Consider the following 27,294-nt stretch of genomic DNA (forward strand, 5'->3'; position numbering starts at 1 on the left):
TCCTCATCTCTGGTTATAGGTGTTGTGCTTCTCGAGGGGAGCAAACTGAGTCAGAGATTAAGTGACTTGCCCAGCATCACACAGCACTTACGTGTCTGAGACTGAAAATTTGAACTCAATTCCTCCTAACTCCTGGCCCAGCTCTCTGTCTACTCTATCCTAGTTGCCCCTAGGTATGTGTAAAAGGGAGAAATCCATAGGACAAGGATTGTTCAAATGCAGAACTCCACAATGATGGAGATTACTCAGTGTTTGGCATCTAGGTCACTATCTGGCTCACAGCCTGGCATTTGCCAACAGAACCCACTTCCTTTGAGTAGTCAGCATCCTCCCCAGGAGGTGACAGGGGTCAGACTCCATCCCTTCCTCAGAGCCCCAGAATCCTCCTTAATAACAACAGCAGCTGGCATTCTATTTTGCCAAAGGTTTTGCAGGCTAGTGAAAGTGAAATATGGAAAAAATACAAAGAAGCAAAATCTATTGAAACACAGATATCAAAATATATGTATTTTTTTTAAAGTTCACAGACTCCCAGCTTAAGCACCATCTATAAGGTTTGCAAAATGTCTGCAAAATCCCAACTGATTTTTACCACAATCCTGTAAGGGAATTATCCCCATTATACAGATGAAGGTGGAGAAGATTTAGAGAGGTAAGTGGTCACATGGCAGAAGACTGGGATTAGAACCTAAGGCTCTGCTAACTCCCAGATGAGTGCCCTTTCTACTAGACCATATTTCCCCCTATGTTAACCCAATGAGACAGAGCACCTTTGGTGGGAGGCTGGGATATGGGGACCCTATCAGGAAGATATTCAGCCTTGCGGGACTGATTGCCTTGGTACTGGGACAGGATCTGAATTGTTGTGCTCCAGGGAAACCTCGTGGGGGAAAGAGGGAATATAGTAGGTCTCCTTTTGCTGGCACACCTATAGGAATCATTTAGATTTCTGCCTCCTCATTCTATTTTTCTCTCCTCTATCTTCCATCCCCACCATTCTCAGGCTCCCTATCCTTCCCCTCTCTCCCTTATCAGGGAATCTCAGAGGGAATTGGAAGGACTGTCCTCCCAGTCTGCCAGAACCCGGGATTTGATCCGAAGTTTATGGGGCAGGGAGGACTGAGCTGTAATCTTCCGTTTGTCCATAGGATGGGGGTAGGGTGTTCCAGAGGATGGTGCCCCAGAAGCAGACTTTGCCACCAAGGGTCCATCATCGTTACCCAAGACCCAGTGCCCAGAACTCTTTTCCTGCCCAGTTGGCACTGGTGGCCAGGGCCCCCACCTGGGTCTAGAGTCCAGCAGAGGCAGGTGGGTGGTGTGCCCACCCAGCAGGTGGCAGCTGAAGAAAGCTGGGGAGCAGACAGCTGAGTCTAGACTTTTGGGGTCGGGAACTGATAGCTCATGGGAGAACCCTGGGGAGTCCAGGCCCACCACCTTGTGGGAACTACCAGAATCCCTCCAGACCAGCTCCTTGGGCCCTGGGCTGCCTGGCCTGAAGGAATGTCCATCTGCTTGGCCTAGTTTCCCCTCAGGACCCCGGGAAGCTGACCAGGGGCACCGCCACAGCAAGGCCTGGAGGGTATGGGGGCTGCCAGGGCCCAGAAGGCCAAAGTGAAGCTTGAGAGCCATCAGCTCAGCCCGCAGCAAAGCATTCTCCTCCTTGAGAGCCGCCAGTCTTCCTTCCACAGCCACATCGTTCAAGCGCCGCTTCTCCCGGGATCTCTTAGCAGCCTCGTTATTTTTGCGCCTCTTTTCCCAGTATGTGGTATCTTTCTTCTCTTCTGGCATGAACTCTCGCTGGCGTCGGGTGGCTGGCACAAAGCTACTTCTTTGAGTTCCCCGAAGGGCCTTGTTTTTGCCCTGTGGAAAATCCATGAGTCTCAGGAGTCCTAGATCCATGATTCCTGCCCAGGGAACTGAGGGACAAGGATGAAAATCAGTTACCTAGAATGATGCTGACTGTGATGTAGAATCACAACCCCCAGCCCCTAATCTCAAGACCTGCTGCCCAGCTTCAAGGTCTCCACTCTTCTTAGGATGAGCCCGATAACTCTTTCAATGAGCCCCTTCCCTAGATTTTGTCAGCTCCCCCCCACAAAAAACAAAACAAAACAAAACAAAACAAACCTATGGATAAGTTTGCTATAGCTTGAGAAATACAAATTCATAGCTGATGATATGGTCAGGAAATGTGTGATAGCTTTTTTTTTTTTTCTGGCTAGTGACTAAAAAAAATAGTCAGAATAGGAAGAAAATAAACCCGTGAGGATAAATGGGGTAAGTCTCTAAAGAGGCTTCATGACTTTACTGGTCAGATTAATTGAGGTTTAAACTGAAAATGAAAGTAGCAACAAAAGTTAAAAGCCTCAACCCCATTCTTCTTGTCATTAGACAGATTTTATTGCAGTCTTTTGGACTATATCCCCTAGAATCCTTTAGGAGAATCAGTAGGTGATGATGCCAATCGGGAAGTTCAGCAGGGATGTTGGAAAGAGTCAAATGGGCACAAACTGAAGGAGGAGAATAGAAGAGACAAGTTTCCAATCTCCTAGTGTTTCCGAGGCTCCTTCTCATCCTATAGTATCTGAATTGTCTCCCTGACCAAGACAGAACTAGACTTTCAAACTTTGATGTCGTCACATTTAGATGCTTTGCCCCTTCTGTATCAGGAAATAATGATTGCACACCTGAGAACTCAGAGGTCTGAGGTAAGGGCTAATCATATCCAAAGTGCTTTCATTGTCAATAGTAAATAGTAATGATTGCTAATATATAGTATCTATTACTATGTACCACTACTTTTTTTTTTACTTTTTTTTTGATAGTACATATGCATGGTTAATTTTTTACATTATTCCTTGCATTCCCTTCTATGCAAAATTTTCCCCTCCTTCCCTCTACCCCCCCCCCCCAGATGGCAGGCATTCTAATTATGTACCAGTACTACTACTGTGCTGAGCACTTTACAAATATTGTAAAGTGGGAGATAGATATGATTATAACCCTCATTCAATAGCTGAAGAAACTGAGGTTAAACTGAGGCAAATGACTTTCCCAGAGTCACATAGCTACTAAATGTCTAAGTATGGATTTGGAATCAGGTCTTCCTTCCACCAGGACCAGCTAAGACTCTCTGTAACATTTAGCTGCCATCCATTGCCAGATACGTTCCTGATATATCTTTTTATTATTAGCCAAGATTGCATTGTGTGCTGAGTTAGCAGTGTACATCAGGGACAAGCTAGATCCACAACCCTTCATATTTAGAGTATGGAAGGAATTTTTTGAGAAATTAATAATGAGTGCCTGTTGTTTATTGTATTTGTCTTGTGATTCTATTTTAAGCAAATGTCCTTTTGCATTACTATGATATGGTTTTTTTGTCCCTCTAAGAAGCTGAGATTAGAAGGAAAATGGGAGCCCCTGAGCAACAGAATATGAACCGAACAGGTTTTACATATCTGCAGTTGGTATGTAGGACTTCAATATGACACTGAAAGATTATTGGTAGAAAAGGTTCCCAGTAAACCGCAGGAGAAAATAATTGGGACAACAGCCAGGAATATGACTTACAACTTTATATGCCTGTTCACCAGTGCTTAGAATGTGACAGGTTGGTCCTGTGAAACATTTTTTAAAACCTTCTTTTCTCTAGAAATATATGTGTGTGTGTATTTAAATATATTTAAATGTAAATGTATTTAAAAATATAGTTTATCCAGCCTAAAATCTTTTTCAGACTCTCTTTTCAGATTCTCTCTAGGAAAGTGGAAAGAACAAAAGTTTAGGTCTTCCATTGAAATGGAAGTTTGGTAATAACCAAACTTAGCTCTTGTCTAGATAAAATCATTGCCTCCCTAACCCGTGAAGTGATTGGCCCCATGCTCTACCTAAGAACAATGTTTGCTCTTTTGGAAATTCAAGGTTAAGATATTGATCACAAAGCAAGAGCTCTTAAGGGGAAGTGGTCCAGAGAGGAACTGAGTGGTGACTATTCTAGAATGTTACTGTATTTAAATATGTTATAACTATCTCCTTTTTTAAGATTCCTGTAAACGTTAACTCAAATTTCCTTGGGGCAGAAAGTCACGTGAGAGTACGAGAGGGATCATACCAGTTTGAACATTCTCTCTAAGTCAGAAATGACAGGTTAATTTTAAAATAAATAAAATTGCTTTTGGCAGATATAAGCCTCAATCACAAATTACATTGTCTTTTTCTACAACAGTTTAATAATGCTATGACTCAGATACTGACACAGAATAAACCAGCAAAAATCCAGGACTGCTTCTCTTGGAAAGACTTGTTGTTTGTCCTTCCTTCTTGAAGATGACCATGACTTAAGGGAGGTGATACTATGACTTGCAAATGAATTGGATTTAAGTGATGTAGAACTTTGCAAAATCATCTGCCTCAGTTTCTCTTCAGAGAGAGTCCAGTGGCAGGTTTTGGATCAGGATGACTAGAGATGGCCTTGGATGCAATGGGAGACCTTGGCCTTTTTAAGGCAAGATCTTCAACAGATCTTAGTTTGACTGAGGCAACACCCATTCAGTGATTTTGTTCCCTACCTCAAAGCACTAAGAGTCAAAGTGCTCCAGAGACTATTGAGGAAGAAAAGATTTCTTTTGCTGGGGGTGGAGAGGTGGGGGAAGGAAGAGGGTAGGGAAATCTTCATGGTAGAAGTGGAACCTGGGCTGATATGAAAGATAATACAGGCAACAAGTAACAACCCATATAACTGCAATGAGGTGTTAGGATCAAATTAATTAGAAAACTTAATGAGTTTCATTATCTTTTATCTAATTAGATTTGCATTTAATCACTAAAAGCAAATTAAATCTGGGAACATCTAGTTTGCAGTCTGATCTATCTGGAAGAAAATTATTATTTTTTTATAAAGCTTTTTATTTTCAAAAATATGTACGGATAATTTGACAACATTGACCCTTGCATAGCTTTGTGTTTCAGATTTTCTTCTTCCCCCTACCTTCTCCTCTAGATGGCAAGCAATGTTAAAATATATGTTAAATCCAAAATGTATAAACATATTTATACAATTCTCTTGCTGCACAAGAGAAATCAGATTAAAAAAAAAAAAAGAAAGTAAATGAGTAAGAAGACAAAATGCAAGCAAACAACAACAAAAAGATTGAGAAAGTTATGTTGTGATCCACTTTCAATTCCTACAGTCCTGAGAAAGTTATGTTGTGATCCACTTTCAATTCCTACAGTCCTGAGAAAGTTATGTTGTGATCCACTTTCAATTCCTTCAGTCCTTTTTCTGTGTGTAGGTAGCTCTCCATCACAAGATAGAAGAAAATTATTAAAGGAGGCTAGAAAGATAGGCTAGACATGGGGGAGAAAAATATGTAAAGATTTGTATAGTACTTACTATATACCAGTCACTGTACTAAGTGCTTTTTTGCTTTTCTTTTTTTTTAATAACAAATATTATCTTATTGGATCTTTATAACACTGGAAGATAGGGGATACCCATCAGTTTGAGAATATCTGAACAAATTATAGCATATGATTGTGATGAAAATACTGTTGTGCTACAAGAACAAGAAGCTCTCCGAAAAACCTAGAAAGGCTCACATGAATTGATGCAAAGTGAAATGAGCACAACTAGGAGAATTCTGTACAAAGTAACAACAGTATTGTACATGATCGATTGTGAATGACAACTGTCCTCAACAATACAATGATCTGAGATAATTTCAAAAGACGTATGATGAAAAATGGTATTCACCTACAGAGAAAGAACTGATGGAGACCAAATGTAGATTGAAACATACTTTTAAAAAAATTTGGTTTTCCTTTTTTTTTTTTTTTTGCTGTGTTTTTTTCCATAACATGACTAATATGAAAATATGTTTTGCATGATTACATATGTATAACCTATATCAAAGTACTTTCTTTTTCAATGAGAAGGGGGGAGAGAATTTGTAACTCATAATTTTAAAAAATGTTTAAAATTGATTTTACATGTAATTGAGGAAAAATTTTAAAAATTTTAAATCTCATCCTCAATTTTTTAAAAGAAACTGTCACACGGAACTTAGAGATGAGGCATCTTTTAAATCCTTGTAAAGTTTTTGAAGGGGATTTATTCCAGTCTTGCTGAACTCTGATTGGATTCATAAGACCTGACATTTTGAGCAAAAGGCCAAGTCTCTCAGATATAATAAGGAGTAATTTGTGTGTATCTGTTCATGTCTGTATTGATGGCCACCTCAGCTTTTGTGTCATATATATAGTAAGTCTTATTTATATTATGGTGATATATGGTGATCTTTGAGCAGCTTTAAATCACCTACTACTTGGGACCAATGTAATTTCTGTCAGCATCACGAAGTTGGCAAAAGAGATTGTTTCTAATCCTATGAAGGCAAATGATGGATAAGCTCTCCTTCCCTTTTTTTTAGCACTAGACAGCAAATCTGGGAAGCAGATTGCCCAGGGCTAGTGGTTCAATTCATAAATAAGTACTTAATTGTTCCCTCAATACTCAGAATTCCATAAACCCTGTGATTCTCCAGAAATGATGCTTGATAATTTTCTATGTATTGTGATTTGTTTTATTTGAACTCAGATATTTTTTAGAGATATAAAAATCTAAGATGATAACTGATCTTAAAATCAATAGTTCTTCTACAGCCAAACAGCTCTATGGTTAGAGTTCTGGGCCTCCTATCAAGAAGATCTGAGTTCAAATTCAGTCTTAGATACTTCCTAGTTGTATGACTGGACAAGTTAATAAAATTCTATGCCTCCATTTCCTCAATTGTAACATGGGGATAATAATAGCTCATACCCACAAGAGAAATGACATGTTCACATTTTTTTGAACAAGATGATTTGTTAAAGAAAAGGATCCTTGTTTAATTTAAATTAAGTATACTCTGAATTTTTGTGCATGTGAATGAGCAAGTGAATATTGAGAGTAATGAAAATATTTATTCCTTGTGTTTTGTATGAGTTAACAGTATATAAGCTGAACTGAAGCTGATTTCAGAGTTTTCCCTTTAGTGACTCAAAAATAGTAAAGAGAAAAAAGAAAAGTGCTTTTGTAGTTTGAAGTTTGAGACTAAGCCTGATCTGCTGGTTCAGAACTTTTCCTTTTTAACTTCTTTCCAGTTTGGAAAGAATGAGGCTTATTTTCAATCAAAAGGCAAATAATTTGGGAGGCAAATGAAGCAAAATTTCATCTCCTGAGTTAAGTTTACCTGACCACAGTAGACTTTCCTAAATAATTTGACAAAATTTAATTGCATAAACAAATTAGAAGCAAAATCACCTAAAAAGCAATTAGAATATGCCATAGGTTTTGATATTCTAAAATAAGAAACTAAATTGGAAATATTTTCTGGGGCAAAATTTCAGCTCAGATCATTTAAAAGTAAAGTTTTACAATGAATTTGAAATACATTTTTTTAAAATGGTCTAATTTGCGAACGAGATTAAAGAGAATAAAAGGAAACTAGAGCTGAAAAGAATTTGAAAAATGAATTGAAAGCAAAAAGTGGGAGGTTAAGAAGTTGATGGCATCAGAAAGTGAAATACTGAGTCAAAATACATAAAGAGAAATGCAATTCAGTGATTTCTAAGACTCAGAAGAAAAAAAAAAAGAAAATTACATTTAATTCACACCAAAAATACCTGCAGCTTAATTAAAGGAATTCACTGATGAATACAATGGTATTAATATATGAAAATGAGTTTTAGTTGACTATTTTTGGATAAAGCTGTAACTTTAGCTAGACTGTACATAAAAACCTAGAAACAGACCTTTAGTTGAAAAAATCATTGTCTTTATGACAGGAGAGACTTCTGAATCAATTCTAGGTGAGTATGCATTATGAAACCCCATGAAAACTCTTCTTTCCACCAAAAGAACATTGTACATAGCAACAAGATTGTGTAGTGATCAACTGTGATGGACTTGGTTCTTTTCAACAAAGGGGTGATTCAGGTCAATTCCAATAGACAATGGAGAGAGCCCTCTGCATTCAGAGAGAGGACTATGGAGACTGATTGTGGTCCACAACATAGTGTTTTCACTTTTTGTTGTTTTTGTTGTTTGCTTGCTTAGTTCCCCCCCCCCCCCATTTTTTTTTCCTTTTTGACCTGATTTTTCTTGTGCAGGATGATAAAAGTGGAAATATATTTAGGAGAACTGCACATGTTTAACCTATATTGGATATCTATATATTGCTCTCTACTGGATGGGGGGAAGATGAGGAGGGAGGGAGAAAAAATGTCAAACACAAGGTTTTTCAAGGGTGAATGTTGAAAACTATCTTTGCATGTAATTTGAAAAATAAAAAACTATTATAAAAACAACAAATTTCCTCTCCTCACTGAGACTGTCTACAAGTAGAGACTCTTTAGGGATAGAGCATGGTCTAAAGTCCAAAATTTCTTGAATGACCAGTTGTGGATCCTTTACTCATTAGTGTTGGTTATATAGTTTAAAGAGTCAAAAGTTCCTTCTGAACTACAACCATGGTGTTGTACCTGAAGGTTCTCAATTTGGAAGTACAGAACATCTATTTACAATGTGAAAGGAAAATAGACCTTGACTCAAGGACCTTGAGAAAGATGCATATAGTACTGAGTATTCCAATGTAGAAACTAAACTCCCCACAGGAGCTTAGTTGGTTTAGAGTAAATACTCCTTGAATAATTCTTGAATAACATATATTTAGTATGAAATATAGAATTAGTGGAATTTCTCTTCTTTACAATCACTTCCAGTGGCAATGTACACACATTTTTGAGATGTAGATGTAGTTACAAGTACTTGATAAGAATTGTTGGATTCAGCAAATAATAGCAAGCATATTCTTCAGATGAGAATGATAGATGTATCAAAAGATTCAATAGTCAGTGCAAATAATGAATCCCACTAAATGGTTGTATTATTTGAATTTGCATTGCAAATTTCCATTGAGCTGAAATCAACAATCATATTTTACATAATCATAATTTCAAATAATGTGAATTCAAATACATATTAACACTTCACAGGATTTGGTAATTGCACTAATAATATGGTTTCAGAATAAGTCATCTCTAATAGCTACACCTAAAGAGACCAGAATATCTTCTTGCTAGCTAACTAATAGGACAAATTTCCAGTGGCCTTTAAATTGGAACAAATTGATCCCAGATCTGCATAGCCTTCTGGCTACCGTTAGAGAGTAAAAGGATAAAGAATCAAGTATTTGAATATTGATTTACCTCAACTAATGTCATGTGACCCACTTTTAGAGCATTGAAAATAGTCTTTGTCATCTTACGATTTTGTTGCATTTGACATATTAAAGCGAAAAAGAAAACTCCAAATTTTGGATCAATAAGAGTAATGTAAATTGGTATTAGCAGGTATAAAACTAAAATCTTAAATTACTAAATACATTAAATGTTTTAAATTGTGTAGCAGCACAAAAGGGGGAAATTATGGAAATAATTGTTAAAATCCATCTTTTTAATTTGTCTAGAAATATTAAGAAATATAATATATTCCACCTAAAACATTTACCAGACTTTTCCCTTATGAAAAAGCATAATGAACAAAAGTTAAGGTATTCCTTTGAACTTTAAGTAAGAGTAATAACCAAACTTAATTCTTATTGGTAATGGTAATATGATCATTACGTCCCTAATCTCTGAAGTGATTGACCCTTAAATCATCTAAAAACAGAACTTTTTCTTTTGAAATTCAAAGTTAAGATCATAATTATAGGAAAGAGCTTTTAAGTGGAAATGATCCAAGAAAAAAGTAAATGGTCACTTCTGGAATCTTATGATCTTTTTATATATTATGATCTTTTATTTGTTCAAAATTTCTATAAATGTTACTTCAAATTATCTAGGAATTATCATGTAGTAGTGCATGGAGACTATGCAGTTTGGATATCTCCAAGTCAGAAATAATTTGGAATTAGATTAATCTTAAAAGAAATTAAATAACTTCTGGCAAGCTAAAGCCTAAATTGCAAAGTATATCATTAATATATCCCATCCTCCTTTTTGGTAGTACTGAGAGGTAAATAAAACTTCACAAATCTCTGAGGATTTGCAGAATATGATTCATTATTAGAATATGGCCTTTGTAAGGATATATATCTTGCTTAAAAGACTTTAAAACTAGGATATGAAGGTATTTCCTAAGAACATTATTAATGGACACCTAAGAATTACCCAGGTGTATTGGAGCACTGATGCTGTTGTTGATATTTTCCCTGAAGTAGAGTTTAAGAAGCTGCAATTTCAGATCCTTGAGAGAATAACAGGTTGCCAGTCCTTTAGGATTTCTAATGCTATGACTTTCACTTTTATTTTCATTCAATAAAATGCAATCTAAACAAAGCATGAATGAGTAGGACTTTGAGGTCCTGAGGAGTCAGAAATGAGATGAGAATCTTAGAGGAGCTGAGAGCTGAGCTAGCATAATGAATTACCCATGCTCTTAGATTCTACTATTCAGAAGAACCCACAAAAGGAGGACTTGGATCAAGGAGATGTTTTTTTATACCTATGTAAAGGGAGGCAATTATATCAGCTAAGTCTTGAAGTGTTTTCTCATATTTTATGCAAAAGTTGCACTTTGAGTAACTATTTGAGCCCCATCTCTGCTCTTAATGCCAATAAAAAACAGGTATTCCTTGGGAAAGGCAACATCATTTTATAGTCTACTTTCATGCTGGAGAAGAAAGCTAAGGAGATATCCTGATCCTGTTTTTGTCAAAACAAAAAAAAAACAAAAACAAAAACAAAAACAAAAACAAAAACAAACAAACAAACAAACCTGGTTGGGTAAGTGGATGTGATGGAAACTTTGAGAAACCATTAATGTCCCATCATAGAGTTTGTAGTTCATAAGGCATTGGTATTGGCTAAGAAATAGAACGTGCATCAGTGGAAAAGATTAGGTGCATAAAACACAATAGTCAATGACAATAGTTACTTAGTATTTGATAAAATCAAAGATTCCAGCTTTTGGAATAAGAATTCACTATTTGACAAAAACTCCTGGGAAAACTAGAAAATTATAGGACACAAAATAGGTATAGACCAACATCTCACATTATACAAAGGTAAGGCCAAAATGGATGCATGATTTAGACATAAAGGATGATACCATAAACAAATTAGAAGAGCAAGTAATAGTCTACTGTCAGATCTATGAGGAAGGGAAGAATTCATGATTAAACAAGAGATAGAGAATATTGTGAAATGTAAAATAGATAATTTTGATTTTATTAAATTACAAATAAATGAATAATATATTACCATTAAAATTGTATAATATATATTATATTATACATATAAAATAAATAAATAAAGAGTTTTGGTGCTGACAAAACCAATGCAACCAAGATTAGAAGGAAAGCAAAAAGCTGAAAAACAATCTTTACAGCAAGTGTAAATACCTCATTTCTCAAATATGTAGAAAATTGAATCAAATTTATAAGACTACAAGCCATTCCCTAATTTATAAATGGTGAAAGGATATTAGCAGATAGTTTTTAGATGAAGAAATTAAAGCTCTACATAGGTCTATGAAGAAAGGCTCTATATCACTTTTGATTAGAGAAATGCAAATTAAAGCAACTCTGAGGTATCATATGTATCAAATTGGCTAATGCCAAGAAAAGATAAATGTTTGAGAGGATGTGGGAAAATTGTTGTGCTAATGCACTGTTTGTGGAGTTGTGAATTGATCTAACCATTCTGGGGAGCAATTTGGAACAACCAACCATGTATACCCTTTGATCCAGCAGTGAATGCCTCTAGTAAGTCTTTATCCCAAAGAAATCATAAAAGAGGAAAAAGGACCCATATGTGCAAAAATATGTGTAGCAGCCCTTTTCATGGTGGCAAAATATTGGAAACTGAGAGAATGCCCATCAATTGGGGAATGGCTGAATGATGTAATGAAGTACTGTTGTGCAATAAGAAATTATGAACAGGCAGATTTCAGAAAAACCTGGAAAGACTTGTATGAACTGATACAAAGTGAAATGAACCAGGAAAATATCACACAAAGTATCAGCAACATTGGATGATGATCAATGTGAATCATTCGGTTCTTCTCAAAAACACAATGATCCAAGACAATTTCAAAGAACATACAAAGGAAAATGCTCTCCATATCCAGATAAAGAACTGATAGATTCTGAATGAAGACAAGCATATTCTTTTCACTTACTTTATTCTTTTTCATACTATTTTTTCCTTTTGTTCTGTTTTTCCTTTCACAACTATGACAGATATGAAAAAATGCTTATATAGTAGCACATGTAAAACCTATATCAATTTACCTACCATTTTTGGAAGAGGGGTGGGAGGGAAAGAGGGAGAAAAATTTGGAACTCAAAATCTTTTAAAAGTGAATGCTATCCCCAACTGCAGAGGACCTGAACAGGAAGGCTTTGTGTGTCTCCCTAAATGAGGAGTGCTGTTTGATGCTAATAATTCTGGGGTTATCAGGGAGAGATTGATCCTTGCCATAAGTCCTTGCATTTTTCTAGTTTTAGTTTGGTTTATTTGCTTTACAAAAGGTTGATCAAAAATTATAGTGCTGAGACCTTCTAGAGGAAAGTAATTCAATGGTTTGAATATTCAAAAGAGAGAGTATGTGGAATGTTATACCACAGTTCTCTTTTATAGTCCTGACTCAGTTTCCCCAATTATTCTGACCCAGTTCTGCCTCTGTTTCCCAGCTTCTCAGTTCTGTAAAATCTCCCCTCCCTCTTGATCAGAATACTTAGAATCAAAATCAGAATGCCTCTCCCCATCCCAAGCTATTAGAATATCAGATACAGTCTTATCAAGATGCCTCTCCCCATGTCCAGGGTGCCTCCCCCAAATTATATCATCCCCTCTCCAGAAGCTCACCCCACCCTGTCAGAATCCCATTCCTGCTCTCTGTATCCTGACTCCGACTCTGCCTCAGTCTACCCTCTGCATCTGAGTCACATGTATATATGTCATTGAGAACTCTGATTCTTTGCTGGATTCTTGGAGAGGTTAGTCTCACTCAGCCCTGGGAACAAACCATGGATCCAATTTGATCCCAGTATATCTCTCTATTTAACAAATTATTAAATACTCTTTTAAAAAAAAGTGAATGCTAAAAATCATCTTGATGTATAATTGGGAAAAAATAAAATGCTATTAAAATATCTATGAACAATGAAAGAAAAACACATAAAGCAGGGAGTCAGGAAGGGGGAAAGACTATGAAGGTATATATTGTCTATAGTTTAGTGGGCACTTTAAACCTTGACATAGTAGATTTCAAGGAATTCGATGAAAATTTAAGCATGTTTACACAAATTGATGCTGAGCAAAACAAGAAGAACCAGGAATACACTATATACAATAACAGCAAGAATGTATAATGATTAACTATGAAAGACTTGATTCTTCTTGGTGGTTCAGTGATCCAAAGCAATCCCAATAGATTTTGGACAGAAAATGCCATCCACATCCAGAAAAAGAGTTATGGAGGTTGAATGTAAATGAACACATGCTATGTTTACTTCTTTTTTTTTTTTTCCTATCCCATAGTTTTTCTCTTTGTTCTGATTTTTCTCTCCCAACATGATTCATAAAGCAATGTGTATTAAAAATAAACAAATTCTAAAATAAAATAAATAAAACAATAAAATAGAACTAGAACAATAAACGGTACCATAGAAGAACCATTTAAAAAATATATATATAGTGTAGAAGAACTGCACAACTTCAACATATATTGGATTACTTGCCAATCAAGGGGAGAGGGGCAGGAAGGAAGAGAGAAAAAAATTGGAACACAAAGTTTTGTAAGAATGAAAGTTGAAAACCATCCATGAATATGCTTTGGAAATAAAAATAAAAATGAAATATACATGTATGTGTGTTTATAAATATCTATGCATATGTTTTGAAAATAAAAATGAAATATGATCCCTTGATCTCCGGCTTTGAAATGAAAAGTTGAAGAGAGATTGGAAGTTTCAAGAAGGTAATTCTAAAGACAAAATTGCAAATGAGCAAACATATCTTGTAATCTCTCTTAGTATCAGCTACCTTATCTTTAAATAGGTAAACTGCACTAGACAAATCTCTTCATCTTTAATTCATATAGTTCTTTTATTCTGATGAAAAATAAAATGGGGAGGTATTTACAGAGTTTCATGAGTCACACAAAAAGCTCCCCATTGAGTTCAGATTTTAAAAGGGCATAAAAAAGCAGTAAAAATATGGACAAGTAACTGAGAATGAATGCTAAAATGTGACCTTGTACTATCAGAATAGTGTCAGGATAGCTAAAACCCAGGTGTTAAAGCCAATGATAATTGATAGCAGTGATAAAATATGGAAAACAACAAGAAAAAAAACCCAAAAAAACAGAAAGATATGACCCCACTGATCAGGCTGGATAGTGCAGTGATAACAGATGATGGGGAAATAGTGGAAAAACTAAACATATTTTTTGCTTCTTTTTCCCCCCACTATCAGGGAGAATGATCTTCTCAGTGGGAAGAAAAGAATAAACATGGTTAAAGTGACTGAAACTCAAGATAAATGAGGAGATATCTGATCTTTGACTTGAGCTGCCAGCTGTAAGTTCAAGTCTCCAGGTCTAAGTGAATTTCACCCTAAGGCACAGAAAGAATTCAAATGGAGATTCAGCGAATTAATTAATTAATTAAGAAACTACAGGCTGACAAGGATCTTTTTCTCCTTAATAAATTCTAGAATGGATGATTTGAGGAGTGTTTGTAAAAGAAATCTATGGGAAGATGAATCAGGTCAGACTAATCTCATCTTCTTTGACAGGATTATTAAGAGATAGATTAGAGGAATAATGTAGACATAATATATCCAAATTTTACTAAATCTCTTATTTAACAAAAATCTCTTATAATATCTATGTGGATAAGATGAAAAGGCTTAGACTAGGTCAGGGGTTTGCAAACTTTGGCCGCAGGCCAGATGCAGCCCACTGAGGACGTTTATGCGGCCCACCGGGTTATGGCAAATGGGCTGAAGGGCCGAGACAGAGTGTGAGCTTTTGTTTTTATTCTAGTCCGGCCTCCAGCAATCTGAGGGACAGTGAACTGGCCCCCTATTTAAAAAGTTTGAGGACCACTGGACTAGATCATAATAGAGTGAATTTACAGCTAGCTGAATGACTAGACCCAAATAATTGATTCATTTAATGCTATTTAATGTTGACTAGGTAGGAAATCTATAGTTTTTTCTTTCTCACCTTGTCGTATTCAATATTTTTAGCTACAGCTTGAATGATGTCTAGCTTAGAGCACATGCTTATCAAATTGGTAATTGATAACAAATTGAGAGCACTTGTTAACACATAGAGTGTCAGAATCAGAATCAAAAAAGATATCCATAGGATGGAATGATGGCCTAAATACAAGAAGATGAACTTTAATACAGATGGATGTAAAGTCCTTCATTCAAAAAAAGAAAAAAAAAAAAAGTCCCTGGCACAAGCATAGGCACTAAAAAGCACTTCACATGAAACCATTCTGAAAGTTCCAGTTGACCACAAACTCATATGAGTCAATAGTGTGATGTGGTATCAGTTTAAGAGAGGCACTGTGCCCAAAGCAAAGGAGATAGCTCCATTATCCTCTGCCCAGACCAGACCCATCTGGAAGATTGTGTGCAATGCTAGGTGTGACATTTTTAGGAAATGACACTAACCAGGCAAAAGAAGATGGCAAGGATGTCGAAGGGGCTTGGAACCAATGCTAACCCTGCCACTAAGCCCCACTGTCATGTCAGAGACTTTGCTCCTTAAATTATCCCATCTTGTTCCCTAATTTTCAATCTTTTCACAATTCCTTTCCCTCCAGCCTCGGAAAATTTCCAGATTACTTCCCTTAAAAAAAAATCCCCCTGACTCTGTCGCTTCAAATACCAACCTATATCTTTCTTCCCTTTTATAACCAAGCTCTAAAAGAGGAGAAGGATGGGGAAGAGGGTGAGGAGGAGGAGGAGGAGGAGGAAGAGAAATAAAGAGGAAGAAGAGAAGAGGATAAGAAGAAAAAAAATCTGTGTACGCTCATTGTTTCTACTTTCTCACCTCCCACTCATTTCTCAACTTCTCATAAACTGGCATCTGTTCCTATCACCTGTCTGAAACTGCTCTGTGTGTCTATCTCTTCCCCTCTTATTACCACTGATCTTTGCCAACTCAATGGTCTTTTCTTAGAACTCAATAATTCTGACCTCTCTAAAGCATGTGACACTATTGACTCCTTTCTCTTACCACTTGTTTCATAACACAGCTTCATCATAGATTCTCTTTCTGTATGTTGGAACAATCCTACCCATTGTCCATTTCAGGATCATCATCCATGGTCCACTTTTCCAACCCCACTATCCTATGCAAATGTATACCCCAGAACTTAATATTCTAGTTCTCACCTTTTTTACCCTCCTAATCAGTGATTTTATCAGCTCCCATAGATTTAATTAAAATTTCTATGCAAAAGCCTCCTAAATCTATCCTTTTGTCTCTCATTTCCCTTATGAGCTTCAGACTTGCATTTCCAAGTGTTTTAGAGACAATTCCACATGGGTGTCTCTTAGATATCTCAGCTCAAATATGTCCAAAATTGAATTTGGTACCATTTCTTCCCAAATCCTTCCTAACTTCCATATTTTTATTGAGGGCTGGTCTTAACTCTTTATTCTCCCCAAACTCCCATATCAAGTCTTGTCATTTCTGTACATCAGCACTTTTTACATCTGCTTCTCCCTACAACCATCCTAGTTTAGGCCCTCAATACCTGTTACCTAGACTTTGCAAGGACAGTTAGGTGGAGAAGTAGGTAGAGTGCTGGACCTGGAATGAGGAATATACCTTTGTGAATTTAAATCTAACTCCAGACATGTACTACCTGTGTGATCCTGAACAAGTCATCTCTCTCGTCTGCCTTAGTTTCCTCATATCTTGTATTCTTGTACCTAATCTCTTTCAGTTTGTCCATTTTTTTTTTTTTGCACAGTTTCCAAGCATAAATCTAACGATGTCACTCTATTGCTACAGAAATGTCAGTGGTTTCCTGTTACTTCTAGGATAAAATATAAATACCTTTGTTTGACATTTAAAGTCCTTCACAGTCTGCCTCTGCCTCTACTTCTCCAATAATTCTTCCTCTATTTGCTAAACAAGCTAGCCTATTTGCAGGTTCCCTGCCTGATAATTCATCCATCACCACCCCCATGCCGTGGTATAGCTTGTCTTCCAAGCAAGGGTTTCCTTTCTTACTCAGAGTTCTTGGAAGGATATTCTTTAGCACCCAGAACTCTTGGAATTTCTAACTCCCTTTGAGATTCAGTTTAATATCCCTGCTTCAAAAGCCTTTCCTGATTTGTTCTTAGCATGCCTTCCTCCATCCCTAAAATTTCTGGTGTTTATTTCATTCATTTATCTATGAACATGATGTTTTAGGAGCCATCTCACTTTTGTTCATATGTTCCTTGTGTCTAGCCCAGTTCTTGGTATTTAGTAAGTGCTCAATAAATGTTTATTGATTAAGTGATTAACCCATCAATCAACTGAAGAACCTAGGACTATTTTGATTTCAGAAGGGAAGGCTTCTGGAGAAGGCATACAGTTTTAAAATATTTTCAAGGCTCTCATGGGGAAAAGAAGCTAAACTTTTCAGAGGGCTGAACCAGGATTAGCAAGGTAAAGTGACAGACAAGCAGATTTCAGTTCGATTTCAACAACTAGAGTTGTTCAACAATGACTAATGATCATAGATTCAAACAGAGAAGCTTCCCAAAGGAGAACAGTGTGAGGTGAATGAGCCTAATTACCCTTCAGTTTTAAGAATCTCTACCAATTTTGGTTTTGCTCACTGCCCAGAACTGGGTATTGATACAGGGAAAGAGGAAAGATTGGGTTCAGAATGAATCTGCTCCCTCCTCTTTATTTTCTTATCTTTCCATTCAATCTTTCTCTTTTTCCAGCCCTAACCCCTTCATTCTTTCTTTCTTCTTTCTCTTCCATCCCCAGACAGGGCAGAGTAAAGAGAACAGAGCTCCCTGTGGGAAACTTGACTCAATCAGAATTCAATCTCCCTAAAATTTTCAGTCCAAGCCCTTGTGGTTCAGTACTGACATCATCAGCCAAGGTAGGGCATTGTTTTGTACCCACAAAAAATGTTTTTCTTGTTGATTTTGGCATGTGAGGGAATTAGTCTATGACTAAGTCAGGCATTGGGGCTACTGTTGTCCTTGGGGGAATGAATGAATTTGGTCTAATAGCACAGTCAGGAATAATGAGCTTGGAATCAGGGATTCGATTATCTAGATCCAAGTAGGACCTTGCTAAAAGGAAAAAATGGAGACTGGGGAGCTGGAGGTCAGAGAACATGCCATATTCAATTATTTCAGTCTTCGTGGTGCCATTTGGATTTTTCTTGGCAAAGATATTGGAATGATCTGCCATTTGCCATAGATTTCAGAAAGGAAGAAAATACCCCAGACCTTTTGTGTCTTCTCCCTGACCATCAGTCCCTATTGCAGAGTAGCCTAGGTGAGGTTATATTGAAGTTTCTCACCCTACCTCCTAGTGAAAAATATACTTGGATTTCTCACAAATAAGATACCACTTCAGGATTATAAATCTCTTCTCTCTCTACTCCATCTTCCACAGAACTGAACAGCTAGGTCACTCCCTAACTCAAGAAACCCTAGTGCTTCTCACAAAATTCTAGGATCAAATAACTTCTCTTTGTGGTATTTAAAAACTTTTCAATCTGCCCCTCCCTTTCCAACCTTATCATACTTTAGGGACACTGTAGAGTCCCTGCACTTTAGACACTTTAGAGTCTAGCCAAAGTGATCTCTTTGCTGTTCTTTACACATGGCTCTCCAGTTCCCATCTGCATGGGATTCCATGATACCAGGAATGCCCTACCTCCACTCCTCTGCCTCTTAAGATTGCTTGCTTTCTTCAAGAAGAAGCTCAGGCACCTCCTTCTACACTGGTTGGTTATTGTCCTTCTGTCTTAAAGAGTTCCAAAATGACACCACAATGTTAGAATCAAGTTAATGTGTTGGGCTGTGGTCGATCAGACCAACATGAGCTTGGAATGCTCTATCACAGATCAGACACAAATAATCCCTATGAACATTTGGAGTGACTTGTCTAACTTTGTGCAACTCACATTTCTTCTGAGTTAATTCAATTCTGCTTTGCTCATACAGCACAGCACTTTCTTTAACGAGGGCACACCATGCTGGTTGGTACGGTGTCAATTTGTGATTTCCCCATCTGCTAGTGCCCTCCTCACAAGCAAATTTCCTTGTATTTATCTTGAATATACTTATTATTATTATCCCCTTATTAATATACTTAATTATATACGTGAATACATTATGTACCTCTTATCTGCCCAGATAGAATGTAAGATCCTTGAGGGCAAGGATTATTTCATTTTTGTCTTTATATTCATGGAGTTTAGTACCATATTTGGTATGTGCTTACTAACTGTTTGTTAATGAGTTGATTTTTAAGTTATAGAATTTATGGGTAGAAGGGAACTTATCCATCCAACCCCATAATTTTATGGTTGTGGAAACTAATAACTAGTTCAAAGACACAGAGGCAGTATGTGGTAATATTGAGATCTGAATCCAGGTATTCAAATTCTTGCCAACCTAATTTTTATAATCCATTTTTGGTTGGGGTTGTGGTGGACTTAGGGAGAAGATTGATCTTCTGCATTCTTAATTATCCAAGTCAATTTGACTCCACTGGGGTTAGTCAAAGAGAGCTATTTCTATATATCTGGATTCACAAAGGAACTCATAAAAGACTGTCAAGTTCTAAAGGAAGATAAACAATAAGTGGAAAAATACCTTGGCTCACCAAGGAACCTGCCACCTGCTATCTGAAAAAAAGGTTCAAATAGTGAAGGTTTTAGGATATGGTTTCCAACCTAGGACTTGTGCACCTCCAACAGATACAAGAAGGTTGTCAAGAGGGCATGGGAAATATTTGGTAACTATATCATCTCATTGAAACATTCCAAAAACAGTCATGTTAGTGACAAAGTGGGCAGTTAGAGAGAGAAACAGGAAGGAGTATTATAGTACAATTGAAAATTTTGGAAGAGATAGTTGAAGGAATATTTTCTACTGACCTAAACCAAAAGAATGAAATTTGGACAGGAAACCCTTTTCATACTGAGCTAGAAAATAATCAGCAACAGAACCCATTGAAAGCTGACTAATGTATAATCATTCCAAATTGGTTTCCAGTCCATCCAAGCTTCAAAATTTTTTGGTAAATTTTGGAAATTGGAAAAATCCATTTTCTTCTTTTTAAATATGCTGACAAGGCTTTAATTCTGGAGCTGTGGACTGGCTTTGGGACTAAAGAAAACCTAAGTTCAAATTCTGCCTTAGAAACTTTCTAGTTGTGGATCTTAAGGCACCTAACTTCTCTCTGATCCTGTTTCTTCATCTGTAAAATGGAAATAAAAGTAGCTTTTACCTTTTAGGGTTGTTGGGAGGAGCCAAAGACCCCAATACACTTTCCTAACGTTGAAGCACCATATAAGTCAAATTATCATCAGCATCCTCAGGTCAGTTCCAATTAAGTCCCAAGCAAGTTAATTAATTTAATTAATTAGAAGCTAAACATGACAAAGGAAAATCTAAAAAGCTATGCTGAATATAAAATTATCATTAAGCAAACCTCTCACCCACACAATAAACAAAACACAACAGAATTGAGGGCTTAATTAATTAGTCTGACCATGTTCTAATAAGCATCTATTACCATGAGACTAAAAAAAAATTACATACATAATGTGGTTTTCTTTATGAAATCTATTTTGTTTCATATATGTATATGAATGGAAAAATGTCAGAATTTATTTCTTTTCATATTGAATAATAGTTATGGGAAAGTTAATGCACACTCTTCTCACTTCTGCTTCTTTGACTCCCTAATTTTCTTTGTGATTCAGCAAAAGGACCATATTCTATATAAAGGTTTTAAATTTTTTTCAATAGTATTTCATTTTTCCAACTACATGGAAAGCTAGTTTTCAACATTCATTTTTGAAAAACTTGTGTTCTAAAGTTTTCTTCTTCCCTTCCTTTCCTCCTTCCTCTCCAAGACAGCAAGCAATATGATATAGGTTAAATTTGTACAGTTCTTTTAAACACATTTCCATATTTGTCATGTTATGCAAGAAAAATCATATCAGAAGGGGAAAAAAATCACAAGAAAGAAAAAACAAGCAAATAACCAACAACAAAAAATTACTATATATATAGTAAATATGAAAATACTATATTTTGACCCATATTCACTCTCCATCATTCTCTTTTTGGATGAGAATGGCATTTTCAATCCCAAGTCTATTGGAATTGCCTCGAATCACTACATTGTTGAAAAGAACCAAGTCCATCACAGTTGATCATCACATAATCTTGTCACTATGTATAATGTTCTCTTGGTTCTATTCACTTATATGAAGCCTTTCTTGATACACTTACTAAAGCCTTCCCTGTCTTTACCATCACCAATGCACTCTAGCACCTTCTACCTATTTTGCATCTATTCTTCATATTCCTACATAGGTACCAATTATTCCCCTGAGATTAAGAGAATATTAACTCCTTGAGAGCAAGGACATTTTGCTTCTGACTTTGTAGCAATAAGAAGTAGCACTTCTCTTTTTTGCATTTACCTAATAAATGCTTTTTGATTGATTGGCTGGTTCATTTCTTTGACCTCACTCTAAACCTGTTCACTCTAATCCTGGATGCTTGTTATTCTTGGTTCTCAAAAGAGAACCAAAATGACCTCACCAGAGTCATGTTATAGTATGTCTGATCAGAACAATACAAGCTTGGGAAGCTCTACCACAGGCCGGGCACAAATAGTCCATATGAACATGTTTAGTAGAAGTCATCTAAATTTGTACAGCTTATCCTAATTCAAACCCAAACTCTAGCTTAAATTTTGATCCTGAGTTTTACCTTTCTAGGGATCATAAAAAATGACTCAATCAGCTGAGAGATCTTCTCCAATGTAGCTGGGCAATTGCAAACAAATGGCATAATATTTCTAGGTTGGAACAAGGTGGGGTGCCCCCTGTGAGAGGTAGAGAAGATCATAGTGCCCAGACAAGTGCCAGAAATAACTCAGGGTTACTCAGCCTACAATTCCTTTGTATGGAGGGTGGGGATCATCAGATAATGGAATCAGAAGTAAGGATCTGAAAAGGGATTGACAGAATCCCTTCCACACCACAGGAAAATCAGCCCTAACCCTCCCCAATCCCTCTCTTCTTCTTGCCCTCTCTTTCCACAGTATCATCTGGATTCTTCTCTCTCTTTATCCCAGAGCTCTTTCTCTCACATTCATTCCAACTTTTGGTGCTTAACTGAACTCAACTTTCTCCTGAAGATACCACTTCTCTTGGCACTTTTTTTCAAAAATTGGCTGCTCCTTCTTACTCACGGGGCCAAGCAGAGAACTTGGCATAGTTTGTACTCTCTATTGCTACTTTTAGGCCTGTCTGCCCTCACTCAGAAACTCCATCCTGTTCATTGCCTTGTTGCTGTCATTTATAGACCTTCTTTTCACTCTTCCTCCTCACTAATAAGCTCCATACCTTATGCACAGTCCATTTCACTCTGGATTCCCAGGTTCTCAACTTCCATCATCTCTGTCTCCATTACAGCTCAACCATATAAAAGAGTAGCCAGACCCTAGACTTCATTCCAACTCTCGTTTTCCTTCAGTACTAGAATCTCTTGTTATGATCTGGTCCCAGCTAGCTCCCTAATAACCTCCCTACCCAAAACCTTAGTCTTTCCTTTGTCCCATGAGGTTGTCCCAGGGAAGGTGGTCCACTGGGCAGAATTTATTTACCTCCCTTCAATGTGTCGTCTCCCATCCCCAGAGATTCCAACACTACCTTGTACTCAAGTTCTCAGAGAACTCAGAAGAAGCAGCAGCTCAAGGTGCCCTTTGGGAGGCCAGGCCAGGGACTAGGCAGGGCTTCCCATTATTAGTGGCCAAGATTTGTTGGCAGTACCGCCCCCATGCCCTCTACTGCTAGGGCCAGGCCTGGGGTTGCCCACATCATAGAGGGATAAGCAACATCCGTTCCCATGTGGATCCTGTGCATTACTTCTCCCCCCCCTCCACCCAGCCCAGATACCTATGCCCACATAGAGCTCGGCAGGAACTGGGAGGGGCAGGCTAATCACGAACCTCAGAAACCTAGCCCCTCACCTGCAGCTGTCCCCACTTACCACTTTACTCAGTTGCTTAGGAGACTGAGTAAGGCTGTCATTCATAACCTCTCTGGACTGTGAGAAGGAGACCATCTTCTGGTCTCCTTTACTTCCCCCCACCACCACCACCAAATTTATTTTATTTAAAGAAACAATAAAAAAAAAAAGAAAGAAAGAAAGAAGAAAGAAAGAAAGAAAGAAAGAAAGAAAGAAAGAAAGAAAGAAAGAAAGAAAGAAAGAAAGAAAGAAAGAAAGAAAGAAAGAAAGAAAGAAAGAAAGAAAGAAAGAAAGAAAGAAAGAAAGAAAGAAAGAAAGAAAGAAAGAAAGAAAAAGAAAAGGAGAAAAGGAATACAACAAAAAATGAAACAAAACAAAAGAGAACATTGTCATGGCCCCAATAGAACATCAGGGAGGATTCAAAATATATAACAACAATCAACCTTTTTCAATTCATTGTTCCCCCGGCCCCTAATATTGTCCTAATAAACAGCTGTAACGTGTGTCTCCTTTGATCACTGGAAATTTTGGACAATCTGGTGAAACCTACGGACTCTTTTGCAGAATAGTTTTTAAAATGACAATAATGTTGAAATAAAGATATAGTTTTTCCTCATCAAATGTTATAGATGCTTAATTAAGAATTCCTAGAAAATAGCATAAAACACAAATATCTCAGTTCAGCATTCAAGATTTTCTAAAATCTAATTTCCTTCTACATTCTATATATTCTGGTCAAACTAGGATGTCAACCTTTGCCTCAAATGAAACCACTGAAAAAAAAAAAGAAACCACTGCCTCCATTTCTTAAAATCTTTTTGTTACTGTTATTCAATCATTTTAGTCATGCCCAACTCTTTGTGACCTCATTTGGAATTTTCCTAGCAAAGAAATTAGTGTGATTTGCCATTTCTTTCTCTGGCTCATTTTACAGATGAAGAAACTGAGGTCAACAGAGTTAAGTGAGTTGTTCAGGATGATATAGTTAATAAGTGTCTGAGGACAGTTTTGCACTCATGAAGATGAGTCTTCTGATTCTAAGCCCAATCCTCTATTACCCACTCTCAAAATCCAGTTCAAACACATCCTTCTTCTGACAGCCTTTCTGAATCTCCCCAATCAGGATAAAATTCTCTCAGTATTAGGCTTTCACTTTGGCTGTACCTCTCTGATACATGTATCCCGAAAAATTTGATTTTGCAGCCTTAGTGTTCTAGCCTTTCATAGTAGATTTTAAGCCACCGAGGGCAAGGATGAAAATCTAATTACATTAACTCTCTCCTTGGTACTTTGTACAACCACTCCCTATTCCTACCTTCACAAGTCATAAGCTGGGTGACAAAGGGACAGGCTCTCTGCTTCCCTCTCATTGGCCCTTAGGCTCCTAGGCCCTATCTGGGGAGCAGAGTAAGGCCCCTGGAACCTCAAGCTGCTCTGGTCTTACAGGAACTATTTTGGTGGAGAGGAAGATGGTGAGGGAGATAATACGAGTTTATTTTGAGATATTGGCTCTCGCCTCTCTCAGCTCGGGTTCCTAAGCTGGGCCTTCCTGTGGTCAAGGGAAGTCTCAGGGCAGGTCATGAGTTGGAGGATTTGGGCAGGGAGGAGGAGGAAGAGGGGGCAGGGAGGCCACAGTGTGTGAGCCATTTCCTTCCCCTCTAGTCATCCCAACAACTCTGTGCCCCAAGGAAAGGGGGAGTGAAGATCCAAGCTCCAAGAGAGACCCTTCCAAGATTACACAAGAGGAACTCTTGATGGCTGTGCTCTCTTCTCCAAAATAGGAGATTACTTCTGCCCCCTCTCCACTTTTCCGTATCTCTACGACCTAGTCTTCAAATATTTTATGGCCCTTCCAAACGAATCAGTCCTCTTCATTTTATAGATGGAGAAACTGAGATCCAGAAAGAAAATGTGGTAAGTTGAAACCAGGGATCTACCTCTAAATCCACATTTTTGGTTCCCCCACATCACATGGCCTCTTTGTTCCATTACAAAGATCATTCTTTATTGTAAAAGTCATTCTTCTGAAAGGAGATTGAAGATAAAAGTATAAAAAGCTTCAAACAAGGCCAAAATTCTAGTTTCCTGCTCCATCCTCTGATCTTGGTAAATCAATTCTCTTCTCTGTAAAATGGAGATAATAATACTTGCCCAGATTGATTTCAAGAGATCCTGAGAGGCTTTTTTCTTTGTTCTGGCCTTAGTGAATACAGGTTTACATCCCCTTTTCCCTACTGGGCCATTAAGCCATAAAATCAATTAAAGAGCCAGGTCCTGAACTAGAGGAAGATCAAAAGACATTTATAGGAAGGGAAATTTTTTCAGTGGTCCCTGATATGAAAATGAAACAGCTTTAGGGGATGGGACATAGCTAATGAAATCAAGCTCGTAATGTGGACTCTGGGTTTACCCAAATTAGTGGACAAGGCCAGATCCCTCTCTTATATACCCTTGACCTGTTAAGCAGTTAGCATCTAAAACAGAGATCATCAGAACTGAAAGGGTCCTTATAACATAGGATGTCAGAGCTGAGAGGGTTCTTAGAACAGAAAATGTCAGAGTCAGAAAGATCTTAGAATATAGACTATCAGATTTTGAGAGATCTTAGAACATAAATTGGGAGAGTAAGAGGGCCTCTATAAGATTTCTGGATGGGAAAATTAAGGCTCAAAGAGGAGATTAGTCTAAAACCTCATAGACAATTAATTAGTGTCAGAGTGAAGGCTAAAATCCAGATCTCCTCTCTTAGGCTTTAATTTGGCATCTAAGAGGCGCTTCCCCTAGAAGTCCAGCCTGAGAGGTAGTTTTTTTGGTCACTTTTTCAAAGGGAGGAGAAAGGGGAAATGTGGAGTGAGAATGGTATCTGACATTCCCAAGACCAGGACAAGGAGAAAGGTCGAAAGCCTAGAACCCTTAACCTGGAGGTGACTAGTCCTGGAGATGGTGGCCTGAAGCTGTTACCCCTGAACAGAGGATGGAGTGTGTTGTGGTTTCTTTCCTTCTTTCATGGTTTTTTCTTTCCTTCTGAATTCCTACCTCTGTATTGGGAGGCATCTCCAGCCCTCTATGAAAAGGACTCTGCTCATTATGGTGCCTGGATGGACTTCCAGGTTACTCTGTATGGATATCTCTTCTCTGAACATAGTAGTAGTGGTGGTGGCTGTAATAGGAGGAGGAGGAGGAGGAAGGGGAGGAGGAAGAGAAAAAAGAGGAGAAAGAGGTATTAAGCAGAAGTAGAAGCAAATAGTACTAGTACTACTATTAGTGATAGTAGTAGAAGTAGTAGTAGTAGTAGTACTAGTAATAGTAGTAGTAGAAGTAATAGTAGGTACTAGTATTAGTAGTAAGAGGTAGTAGTATTAGTACTAGTGGTGGTAGAAGTAGCAAAGACAGCAGCAGCAGCAGTAGCTAGCATTTATATAACACTATGTTCCATGCAAGGCTCTATGCTAAGCATTTTACAATTATTGTCTCATTTTATTCTCACAACAACCCTGGGAAGTAGGTAGTATTATTATTACCATTTTGGGATGAGAAAACTGAGGTAGACAGAGTTTAAGCAACTTGCCCAGGGTCACAAGCTACTGGAGGCTGAAGCCAGATTTTCAACTCAGATTTTCCTCCTTCTGGGCCCAGTGTTTTATAAACAAGCTACCTAGCTGCTTACCTAGGGATTGGGGCTCTTTCACCCAGTGGTTTTAGACTTAGAAAATGTGGATTTGATTCCCATCTCCTTCTCCTCCTCCTCTTCCTCCTCTTTTTTTCTTCTCTCCCTCCCTCTCACCTTTCCTTCCTTCCTTTCTTAAGTTCTTTCTTTCTTTCCTTCTCCTCCTGATGCTGCTCCTCCTTCTCCATCTTCACCTGTGATTTTCTAAGAGTAGAAGACTTCTGGTGGAAGATTTCTCTTTTGATGCAGTCAAGTCAATGAGCATTTATTAAGTATCTAATATGTACCAGGTATCATGAAAAGCACTAGAGAATACA

At 37.5% G+C, this 27,294-nt stretch overlaps 1 protein-coding gene across 2 annotated transcripts in view; it reads right to left on the minus strand.

Annotated features, from left to right (window-relative positions):
- Positions 1–480: 480 nt before the first annotated feature.
- Positions 481–27,294, minus strand: part of NFILZ (NFIL3 like basic leucine zipper) — a 48,133-nt gene continuing 21,319 nt past the window's right edge. Inside the window, exons 1-2 of one of the 2 annotated variants that reach the window (XM_074301122.1) lie at positions 7,795–7,892; positions 481–1,916 (exon numbers count right to left, since the gene is read on the minus strand). In XM_074301122.1, the coding sequence (XP_074157223.1) occupies positions 1,042–1,916; positions 7,795–7,876 (957 nt within the window). In that variant the 5' untranslated portion in view covers positions 7,877–7,892 and the 3' untranslated portion in view covers positions 481–1,041. Of the gene's footprint in view, positions 1,917–7,794; positions 7,893–27,294 lie in introns of those variants that run through there. The other variant, XM_074301130.1, reaches the window with a different exon arrangement.

This window comes from Sminthopsis crassicaudata, chromosome 1 (assembly GCF_048593235.1).
Source record: "Sminthopsis crassicaudata isolate SCR6 chromosome 1, ASM4859323v1, whole genome shotgun sequence".
Taxonomy (NCBI): domain Eukaryota; kingdom Metazoa; phylum Chordata; class Mammalia; order Dasyuromorphia; family Dasyuridae; genus Sminthopsis; species Sminthopsis crassicaudata.